Consider the following 12,058-nt stretch of genomic DNA (forward strand, 5'->3'; position numbering starts at 1 on the left):
GAAAACAAAACCTCCTTACTATGTACTGGATATGTACTTCACAAGAACCCAAGGAGATACATGTTACAGATGAATATTTCGCAGTGCTCCTGCTCCATGTGAAGAGGAAGAATTCCCCAGGAAAGAAATTCCTGCTTTTAGCCTTCAGCCACCCCTATTTCTTTCTACCTATGGGAGCAGTGACTCCTCTCCTATGCATCTGGGAGAAGGAGTGCATTTCTTCTTTCTTGAGATCTCAGATCCATAGGCAGAGTGCATTCTTTTTTTTTTTTTTTTTTTTTTTTTGGGACAGAGAGAGACAGAGCATGAACGGGGGAGGGGCAGAGAGAGAGGGAGACACAGAATCGGAAACAGGCTCCAGGCTCCGAGCCATCAGCCCAGAGCCCGACGCGGGGCTCGAACTCACGGACCACGAGATCATGACCTGGCTGAAGTCGGACGCTTAACCGACTGCGCCATCCAGGCGCCCCTAGGCAGAGTGCATTCTATCTGCTCTGGGGATAGGTGTGCCCTGTGGAGTAGTCCTGCCAGGGGCTCAATTCAACTAAGGAGGATGGGTACATTAGCAAATCCATTTGGTTTACCAAAATCACATTCTCCAAACAGCTCTGTCCTTTGTAAATGAGTTATTTTGAACTCCAACTGCCTGGGTTTCTCAATTGTTTCTGAATTCAGGGAAGAAAAGGAGGGGTGTAATTTATCGGAAACTTTCCAATCCCAACCTTAAACACTATTAGCTCCTTGTCATTGAAAAGGTAATTTGTACAAGGTTGCATAGCTAATATTTGGTAAAACCTCATTCCAGGACGAGCCTCCTTGACCCCCTCTCTCCCTGACTGCAGAAAGCCATTTAACATTTATGTCACCATTTTCCTTCCTTCAACCAAATCCAGGTTAACAAGTCTTCAATATCTTCTTCTCACTTACTCTTCACATCTCCTGTGTCAAGCATTTGCAACCTAGAGGTCAAACGGAGGCATGCTGACCTTTGAAGATTCAAATAGATTTATCTCGAAACCCTGTGCCATAGTGTGATGAAAGTCCTGAGTCCTTCCAGTACCCCTGGGTTTGGGGTGAGAGCACCAGTTTATCTTGTAGATCTTAATTCACCATTTTGTACATGCTATTGCTTCACACTCTCCCTGGACATGGAGTACAGACATGTTGCCTTGATTTCCCCCTTAAACAACCCTAATACCAAACACCTGGGAGCAAACCAAACCTGACTGAAAGTACAGTGCTGGGGAAGTTTTGCATTGTCCAGGCTCCAAAAGCCTCTGCTAAGACCTGTAACTGTCCATTCTTGCTCCCATTCCACTTTGCACTTTATTATGTAAAGCTTCAAGCACATCTAATAGAAATGAGAACACTATAATGAACCCTCTGTTCCAATCGCTTAGTTTGAACAATCAACTCACACTCTTACCCACTCTTTTGTTGGGATTATTTCAAAGCAAAGTCCAGATATCCCTTCATGCACAAATGTTTCAGCATGCTTCTCTACAGAACTGCTTTTGAAAGCATAACCCCCATATCAGTATTATCCTAAATATAATTAATAGCAATTCCTCAATAGCAGCAAATATCAAGTCAAGGTTCACACCTTCCCAGTCCCTCTTCTCTCACACACAACCTCCCACCTGGGGCTTCAATCACACCTAACAGTGACGACATGCATGTGTTAATCTTCAGCAGACAGATCTACTCACCTCAACACAGACCCATTTAAAGACTGCCTACCTGAACAAGGCTGACTGTCCTACTGGGCACAGTAGGCTCAAGGCTTACAGCTCACGGTATTTTCAGAAGATCACAAAATGTTGTAGTTTTAAGAGAGAAGGAAAAAATAAAGTTAGCAAAAATGTTTTTCAATATGTAATGATAATATGTCCATCTTTATATGAACTCAGTCATAAAATGTAATTTTTCTTATTATTTTAAGGAAGAACCCAGAAAGGCAAAAATGTCTAGGATCCATGGAGGTCATAATACAGCCCCTACACCTGGTACCTCCTTTGAGGCATCTCAACGCCATCCTCTAATCTAAGTGTCCAGAACTGAACACATGCTTCTCTACTCTCTTCTTCTGGCCCTCTCGCAGTGAAGGTATACATTATGGAAATAAAGATTACCCAAATGAGGACACACCCAGGCCATTTATTTAGAGCTTGTTATTGGGAGTCAGCCATCATCACTTGCATTTGGCAGAGACTCAAAGGCAGAGGAGTCCTAAAGCTTTGCAGGGGCGGGGGGGAGCAGGGAGAGGTGTGGAGGAGGATTTAAGTATGCTCTGACTCAAGGCTGCTGGCATGCGGAAGTTGGAGATGACCTAACTAGAAACAGGGCACCCTATGTGACTGGCTTAGGGAATATATTTGTCTTTCTCCGGTTGGCCCTATGTTGGAAGTGGGGGCAAAAATAGGCACCAGTAAGGACCACTGACCAGATCCTGATCATTCTGTTCACTACAAAGGTTGTGGTTTAGATTCCTGACCTGGTTGCTACAAAGGTTATGAGTCAGAGTTCTATTGTCATATTTGGACAGACTATTGTCCATCTGTATATTCAGACTCTTACTTCTATCTTGTTTCATAAGCTAGAAATCCAGGAATTATTGTAAATGATTCCCATTTCCCCTCACCATATACAACCCATCACCAAATCCTCAAATATCTCTGAAGTTTGCCACTTTTTTCCATCTCCACCATGGTACCACCAAACTATTTTCATCTTCCATCTGATCTACAAAATAGCTTCCTAACCTGGTCTACATACCTCTACTGTCTCCTCCCCAATTTATTTGTCAAAGACAGTTTCCTAAAAGGCAACCCTGATTATATTATCCCTATGCATAAATTACTTCAACAGCTCCCATTGGCTTTAGGATAAAGACTAAAAGTCAACATGGCTTCCAGGGCCCTTCTTGGTCTAGCTCCCATCCTTCTGCCTCTTCTTGCATCATACAACCCCAATTTTTCCTCTCTGTTTGACTCAAATTTTCTTTCAGTCCCCAACACACCTATCCACCTGCCACAGGGGATTTACTAGAAGGCTGTGGGTAGCTCCTGAGTCAAAGGAATAGGTGAAGGGCCAGGGTGGCTCCAGGGACACAGGTGGTAGGAGCAAAATGAAGTCTCATCAGGGTACCGCTACTGGGAACTATCAGCTCCAACTATACCTCTGACCCCATGCAGCACTCTGCACAAGATCCAAAGCCCCAGAGGACAGTTCAGTGGGCTTGGCCAGTTTAGGTCACATGCTCATCCTTTGGCCAGGACACCTTGAATACAAGTCCCAGTAAAGCTTAACAATGAAGACAAAGTAATTCTCCAAAAGAAAATTGGGAGTTCTTACCAGAAGGAGGAGAAATTGATGCAGGATGGCCTCCAAATCAACAAATGTCCACTAAACACATGCTCCCACTACCTGGACTGACTTTCTATCTCCTCCTATTTGGTTAGTTAACCCTACTCAATTTGTAGATTCCAGCCCAATTGTCCCTTCATTAAAGAAGCCTTCTTTTGTCTTCCTAAGGGGAAACAAAGTTCTCTATTCTGTTATTTCATTGCATTATCATCTCTTCATCATAATACTTACTACTGCTGTAATTTTACATTTATTTGTGAATTTTTGAATTCTGTCCCTCTCAGTTGGCTAAACAGTCCATGAGAGCAGAGCCCACAACTGTTTGGGTTAGTATGATTACCTCCAATGCCTGGCACAGTGCCTGGCAAAGCAAAGAAACTCAACAAACATTCATTCACTGTATGAATCAAGCCATAAAGATATTTATTTTCCCAGTGATATAAACTATGCCATTCCCCCTTACAGGGCAAAAGGAGCTGAATTTTAAATAATATTTTTCCAGTTCATGCTTTATTACATAATTTTCTTATTTAATCTTTATAAAAATGCAGCAGGAACCCATTTTACACAAAGAAACAGATACAGAGAGTTAGGGAATTTGTTCAAAATCACATACCTGGGTGCCTGGGTGGCTCAGTCAGTTAAGCGTCCAACTTCGGCTCAGGTCGTGATCTTGCAGTCTGTGGGTTCGAGCCCCGTGTCAGGCTCTGTGCTGACAGCTCAGAACCTGGAACCTGCTTCTGATTCTGGGTCTCCCTCTCTCTCTGACCCTCCCCCCATTCATGCTCTGTCTCTCTCTGTCTCAAAAATAAATAAATGTTAAAATACCAAAAAAACAAAACACCAAAATCACATACCTGGTAAATGATCCATGGGGGATACTAACCCAGATATGCCTGATTCAAAAACCCAAGTTCAAAACTACTATATGGTATTGCCTCTCCATAACACTAGTTATCTCCTTAACACAAAGCATTGGAGATAGAACTCAGGCATCTATAAAACTGGTTTTCAGATCAATTCATTTTCATGTAAATCTAGATATATATTAAAATTTAATTTCATTTGTAAAATACTTATCCATGGATAGAATAAAACAATTAAATTTTAAAAACTCTGGGAAGATGAAATTTGACAGAGAATTACAATGCTTACCAAATACCTTGCTTTTTCTGTCATTCATGATAAATGACATGAATGAAGTAACAGAGATTGGTGCAGGTGTGATTATTTAAGGTAACCCATTCCCTAAATTTCATCTACAGATTATAAAAAGCATTTCAAGTTGTCTCAAAAGGCTTCACCATTTCAGTGTTATTTCTTGGGTAAGGAGGGGAGACTGGAAAAGCAACACAAAGAATTATTTCAATTCTCAGGACTTATTAGAGAAGGGACTGAGCAGAGATCAGCTGCTGGGGAACACAGATCTCTCCGGGAAAGGGAAAACAAACCCAGCAAATACAAGGAGGAGTGTTTCTACAGGTCAGTCAGAGCAATGAGACAGCCAAGATGCTTGTGAGGAGATACAGTAAGGATAAGGCAAGCTCTCATTTTCTCTTTTATTGCATGCTCAAGTCCCCAAACCGGCTAAAGACATGATTACAGGTAACAGCAGGAATTACTATCAATGGTCACAGTGGTGTTCTCTGGAGGTCTCACATGGTTTTTGAGGGGATGGGGAATACAAACTGACAGGATCAGAATGGGAACTAAGTCACCTAATATGTTTTCTAGATACATAACTACAGTGCGACTGACGTGGCTTTCTGTGCTTAACGCATAAGAGGTTCTGCCAACTCGTGGATCCTCGGAGAACACTGTGTTTTCAGAGCAGCTGGCTTGACTTTAAAGACATTTGGATCGTAATATGTAATATGCACAGGAGACCTGAAATGGGGGAAAAAGAATGCAACCTGAAAAAAGATGAACAGAAAATGGAACTCACATTTCTCAACCATCCACTACGTGTTAGGCTCTATGATATTATGCATTTTTGATTTTCATAAGCACCCCACGAAACAGGTGTCATAACCCTCACTGTACAGGTAAGGACAAGAAGGCTCAGGGAACTTATAAAAATGACCTGTGGTCAAATCCAGATTCATGTATCTATCAGATTCCAAAGCCTTTGCTCTTTCCACAGAAAGTTAATTCTGAAAATTTTTCAGTAACTTGCCAATGTTAAAACCAGCCCAACAGTTCTCTGGTGAACTTGAAGAAATCAAACTTTTGAAGTTTCCACCCTCAGCACCTTACCACCAAATAATAACTTTGCCACTTGGGTAAATCCTGAGGACTTGATCTTACTCTTCCCTTTCCTTTGTCAATGAACAGAAAATGAGCTTCATTTCATTGTTGTTGGAATTTATTTCTTTTAAGGCAAAACATTTGATAAATATTTAAAAATATTTTGTTATGTAAGAATTAACATATTTCCTGTTCCCTAAGCTGAAGACTTCTATGACTTTTTCAGTTTCTCCTAGGTTTTCCTGATGATGCTTAAAAAGGGGTGTCAGGTATTATCTCATGAAGGAAACAAAATGAACTGAGGTTCAGGCAAATTAAGAAATCTTCTAGGAAGTAAATAAGAATTAGACGCAATTTCTTCTTTATTAAATGTATTTTCTTATCTATTTCAAATAGGTCGCATGATGCAAAACATGGAAAAATATAAAAGCCTATTTAGTAAAAAATAAATCTTTGTCCTATCCCATTTACCTTGGGCCCCCACAAGTAACCATTGTTACTAGCTTCTTGCATACTTTTCTGAGATGTCATAGGCACCTGCAAGCCAATACATGGCATATGTGTATTTTCTTACACAAACTGTAACATATTTCGTGCTCTGTTCTGTAACTTGCTTCACTTAACAATATGTTAGATAAATAATCCCATATCCATACTTACAGAGTTGTTTCCTAGATCTAAATTTCAATACTAGTCCACTAACCCTTTAACTGTTGCCTTAGATTTGTGGTAAAACCACAGATTTGTCACAATTAATGTAACAAGTGAGATGTTTTTGAAAATTTCCTATATTCTTACAATTCTTTTTATTGGTCTTATTAGGTCAATTTTTCCCTCTCCCTAGCACCCCCAGCCTTCCTGCCCGATCTTAGTTTTAAAATGACATACCTTGTATTTGGATTAGCTAGTTCTTGAATTCTGGGAGATATTTTGTAATGGATAGCAGCATAAGATACTGGCCAACGGGCATCACGGACAGGTAGATAATCTTGATGAAGAGGCTTGGCCTCAGCTAGAGCTATTATTCGGGGGCTAGGTTTGGTTAGCAAGGCAGCACGGAATATCTGTAGTAGAAGCAAAAAGATGCAAAAATAGATTTCAATTTTCACATCTCCCTCTCTTTACAGCTATGCCCCGAACTGAGTCACCATCAGATACAGGTTCTCTCCTGGATTATAGCAGCAGACTCCTCCCTGGTCTCCCTGCTTCCATTCTTGCTCTGTATGATCTAGCCTTTTCTACCAATTACTGAGGGAGAGAATGAGCATTTTAATGAGTGCATTTCATGGGCCACACAGTGTTCTAAGTAGGGCACCTATATTATTCCCACTCAATCATCATAACAACCCCATGAGATACATACTTTCTAAAGCCCCACTCAGATTATGTCACTCTCAGGGTTTAACACCTTCCAGTGGTTTCCCATTTTGCTATGAATAACATTTAGACTCCTTACTGTGGCCTCGAAGGCCCTATGTGATCTGGCTGCTATCCCTATTCCTCTGACCTCATCTCCTTCCTCTCCCCACCTTGATCACAGTGACCTTTGTTACATGAGGCCCCTCTGGCCCAACTCTTTCCACGTTGGGATTTTTGCACCTGCCAGTTCTTCTACTTGAAATCCTCCTTCCTCAATCTTGTCATGGCTGCTTCTTCATCATTCAAGCTTCTAGATTAAAACATCATGTTCTCAAGGACATCTTCCCTCACCATCTAAGATACATGAACCTTTCTAATAACTCTCCTCTACAGTACACTTATTTAATCTTCTTTATAGCACTTACTAACACCTGACTTAGCTCTCTTATCTCTTTGTTGGTATATTCATTGTCTGTGTCTCCCCATTAGAATATAAGTTTCTTGAATGTTTGCCAAAAGCTAGAATAAGTACACAACTAGTGCTGAATATGTGTTGATTGACAGATGGATCTACTCCTTCTGGTCTTACTTTGAAACTGCATCTGCCAGGTTGCCTTTCTGTTATGTTGCTTAATTGGTAAAACTGGGAGGATGACATATAGCTCCTATTCTCTCTCTTATGTGCTCATTAAAAAGAATTAGGATGGACAACAAACACCACTCAATTGCCCTGAAAGGACTGTGTTGCACTGGTGTAGACTTATTTTGGGTTCTAAAAGTATGATATCTGTAGGGGCATCACTTTTTAAAAATATTTTTTATAAACTCCCAAACAATCCTAGCAACTGAAGAAAGATACCTGTAACTCCTATTTTATATACCAAAAGAACTGAAAGTAAAGTGATTTGCCCAAGGGTCACAAGGAAGTCATGTCAGCAAACTCAAGATGCTTGTCTGAGGGGTTTTGATTTCTAGACTAGATTTCTTTCCTAATAGAATTCCATATCAAATCCTCAGGTTCTTAGAGAATAAAATGTATCCAACCTCCTTGGCAACATGATTTAAATATTTATTGAAAACTCAACTGAAATTGGACACCAAGTTGCCACTACAATGAATGGAGGGGAGTGTCAAGGAGGAGGAGGGAGGGAAGCCACTGAATGTGCCAGCCTCTGTTCCGAGCACCATGCCTTATCTATTATTTCAAGTCACATCACCCTCCAAGTAGGAACTGTTAACTTTATTTAAAAAAATTTTTTTACTAAATTTTTTTCTAAATGTTTATTCATTTTTTGAGAGGGCAAGAGTGAGCAAACAGGGGAAGGACAGAGAGAGAGGGAGACACAGAATCCAAAGCAGGCTCCAGACTTTGAGCTGTCGGCACAGAGCCCCCATGTGGGGCTCGAACCCACGAACTGCGAGATCATAACCTGAGCCGAAGTTGCAGGCTTAACCGACTGAGCCACCCAGGCACACCAGAACTGTTAACTTTATAATCTCCTTGCCCACCTGGTTCCACCCAACTTCAAGGTCATCTCAAATTTAAGACTTTGGTATGTGCTCTTCCCTTTACTAGAATATTCTCCTCTCAGACCTTCACTTAGCTGACTCATTCAAGTTTCAGATCAAATATCCCTTCCTTAGAGGAGCTTTCTCTGACTACCATATGCAAAGTAGCGTATTCTCCACTCTCACCCAAAGTCAATCATTTCCTATTTTATTGTCTTCATAGCACTTATCACTACCTGACATTATCTTATCTGTTTATTTTTTGTCTCCCTCCATCTTGTTCACTGGGAATGATGGCTGGCACACAGTAGGCATTCAAATACTTGAATGAATAAATAAGGCTCAGGAACACTGCCACAATATCAAAGAGCTGGTAGTAGTGTTGAGGCTAGAATTTGAACCCAGTTCTTACTGATTCCAAAGCCCATGCTCTTCGTCCTCTTTCCCCAGCCTCTCCACATATCTTGCAGCTAGGTCTTCCTTCATGCCAGAATCTTGAAAGATTCTCTTTCCCAATGACTTTGGCCTATGCTCTGTAGTGGCAAAGTAGTACCCTAGGAACAACCAGAAAGTGAGGTGAAGGATGCCAAGGAAGTGGTGGCTTACAGGACGGATGGGCATTTCACATCTTTCTCTTTCAAAGCACAGACCCTCTATCTTGATCCTTGGATGGGCAAGGTCTATAATTCTTGGAGTTGCAACAGCACTCAGGGCAGAAGCTGCAATCTTGGTTTCAATCTAGGGGAAAAAAATAAAATAGTGTCTGTAAGTATCAAATAATAAACATGGTACAAAGTACATCTGGCCTCTGAACCAGACTTCTCAGCAAATCCAGCAGAAAGGATAAGAGTCTTGTAGTAACCCATGACCACAGATGAAATTATCAATTTCCATTTTTTTCAAAGTAGGTTGTATGAATTCCAACCCAGATTTTCAGGAACTTGCTGTTAAACTAAAGATGGGGAGGGAATGGCAACATTACATGGTAACTAAGAGATAAATGGTAACGCTGATTTGTGGAATGATAAACTCAGCCAAGAGGGAAGGCTCAGGCCTACCGTGTAACAATACTGTAAGAGGGAGAGCTGTGCTTTGTTCTTAACTATTTTCTTAAGCTTATTTATTTATTTTTTGAGAGAGACAGAGAGAGCGAGCAGAGGAGGGGCAGAGAGAAAGAGGGAGAGAGAGAATCCCATGCAGGCTTTGCACTGTCAGCATGGAGCCCAAGGCAGGGCTCAAACTCACAAACCATGAGATCATGACCTGAGCCGAAACCAAGAGTTGGACGCTCAACTGACTAAGCCACCCAGGAGCCCTTGTTCTTAACTATTTTTGGCCTTTGGAAGTTGGGACTCACATTATCACAAATTCCCATACTTAAAGTGAATTCAAGGGGCTCTCTTCTAATTGGAACAGATAAGAAAAAGAAACCAAAGCCAAGAAGAAGAAAGGCAGAACCACATTCTCCATACACAATGCTGAGCTAGTCCCCCAAGTCATTCCTCACTATCTTAATTATGGAAATGTGTTCAAATTATATGGTCTTCTATTTTAATTACTAGTATTCAAACTCAAAACTTACCACAAGACTTTAAGAGGAATATAGTCAATAAAAATAGGGTTTTAACTGTGAGCAGAAAAATAATAAACAAGATATGTTCCAAATCCCTTTTTGTGTTAAGACGTTTATGATACTAATGCTGACAGTGTTTTACATGTACTCACTCATTTTTTATCTCACCTGGTATATAATTTTTATTTGTATTTCACTTATGGGGAAACTAAAGTTCTATATGAAGTTCAGCAATTTATTTGAGCTTATATAGTGAATAAGTTGCAAAGTTGGGAGTGAAACCTAAGGTCCTATCTGTCTGTACAACTCCATGATAAGAGTATTTTTCTTGGGTTTTTCCACTCTTCCTCTGGTATCTCTCAATACCTTATTTATTCTCTTTTATGAGTATCAAATAATCTTAATTATTTACCTATAGGTCTATGGTTTCTTCTAAATTGAAATTTACTTTAAGGAAAGGAACTGTTTTATTATTCTTATTGTGTCTTACATAATATAATTAAGAAATATTTGTTTAATGAATTGGATTAACAAGTGATCATTTTATTTCCTTTTTAATTGTAAGCCTTAACTGAAAGCAGTGGCTGTCATATATTTCTCTGATTTTCCCAGAACCTGATAGGAGGCAAAGTTTTATTCATTGTAAATGATTAATTAGCCCTTCATGGAATTGTACAGACACTGAGCCTGGATTGCTTCAATGGTAAATTCTATCAAATACTTAAGACAAAAAAATAATATAAGTGATGTACAAACCTACAGAGAATACAGATGCTAAGCCCAGATTGCTTAGACGGTAAATTTCTTTCAAATATTTAAGAAGAAATAATATAAATCTTATATAAACCTACAAAGAATAAGAAATACTACTAACCTATGGTGATAGAAATTTGGAAGTGGTTGACTCTAGGGCAGGGGGTAGAGTGGAATTGACTAGAAATAGTCAGGAGGAAACTTTTTGGGATAATGTTTTATATCTTGATTGAGGTGATTATTGAATGGATATATACATTTGTTAAAATCTTATTAAACTATACACTTAAGATCTATGCATTTTATGTAAATTATAACTCCAAAATTGCAAAATATATGCTGGAAAAAATAATTTATATATATATATATATGTATATATATGTGTGTGTGTGTATATATATAGCAATATTATATTATATTATATATATACATATATATAATGAAGAGTATCTATAATATGTAAAGAACTGTTATGAATCAATACAAAATGTGCAGACCACTAGAAAAATAAAAAGCCATGAATAGACAAATTTACAAAAGAAAAATACATAGTTAAATAAATGTTGAGAATTACTGAATTTGTTAATAATCAAAGAAATGAAAGTGTTTATTAATGAGATAGTATTTTTATTATAAAACTAATATTTCGTAAAATAATATCTAATGTTGGCAAGAATGCACTGCAAAAGTCAGCCCAAATAATGCAACTGGCTATGTAAATCAAAATCACTTTTGTTGGAACACATTTTGGAATAATATATAAATCACCTCAAAAATGTTCATACCCTTGATCTGGTAACTTTACTTCTCAAATTTTTGTTCTCAGAAAATAATCAGGTTGAGAATAATGGTGGGGAGACATGTTGATAGAATGACTTCATAAATTAGGACAACAAGTCAGACAAAGTCATGTGAGGTATCCAGAGTACATGTGTTTAATACTCAAAGATATCTGCTAAATATAAAATAGGAGTCTTCAAAGCCAAAATCTCTCAAGAGTCAAAGATTTTAAAAATCTAAACAGTTTGATTAGTCTTAAGTAGGAGCTGCAGACATCTGCAAGTAGAGAGAGAATGATGGATATGCACTAAGTGAGCTATGAAACCCACTCTTTTTAAGTTTGTAGTGACAAAGTTACCATAAAAAAGAGACTCAGTAACGCATTCATAGAAGGGAAAAAAGATTTTTTACAGTTCATCCATCCAAAGTCTCTGGTGGCAAGTAATCTCAGGTAACTGTGACAGTAACTTG

At 39.0% G+C, this 12,058-nt stretch overlaps 1 protein-coding gene across 4 annotated transcripts in view; it reads right to left on the reverse strand.

The window, feature by feature from the left end:
* Positions 1-4,911: 4,911 nt before the first annotated feature.
* The window catches only part of THEGL (theg spermatid protein like), a 55,534-nt gene continuing 48,387 nt past the window's right edge, over positions 4,912-12,058 (reverse strand). For 3 of the 4 annotated variants that reach the window (XM_042984468.1, XM_042984466.1, XM_042984469.1), the window contains 3 exons: positions 9,088-9,219; positions 6,502-6,677; positions 4,912-5,253 (listed from right to left, as the gene is read on the reverse strand). In XM_042984468.1, the coding sequence (XP_042840402.1) occupies positions 5,139-5,253; positions 6,502-6,677; positions 9,088-9,219 (423 nt within the window). In that variant the 3' untranslated portion in view covers positions 4,912-5,138. Of the gene's footprint in view, positions 5,280-6,501; positions 6,678-9,087; positions 9,220-12,058 lie in introns of all 4 variants that reach the window. The other variant, XM_042984467.1, reaches the window with a different exon arrangement.

This window comes from Panthera tigris, chromosome B1 (genome assembly GCF_018350195.1).
Source record: "Panthera tigris isolate Pti1 chromosome B1, P.tigris_Pti1_mat1.1, whole genome shotgun sequence".
NCBI lineage: Eukaryota > Metazoa > Chordata > Mammalia > Carnivora > Felidae > Panthera > Panthera tigris.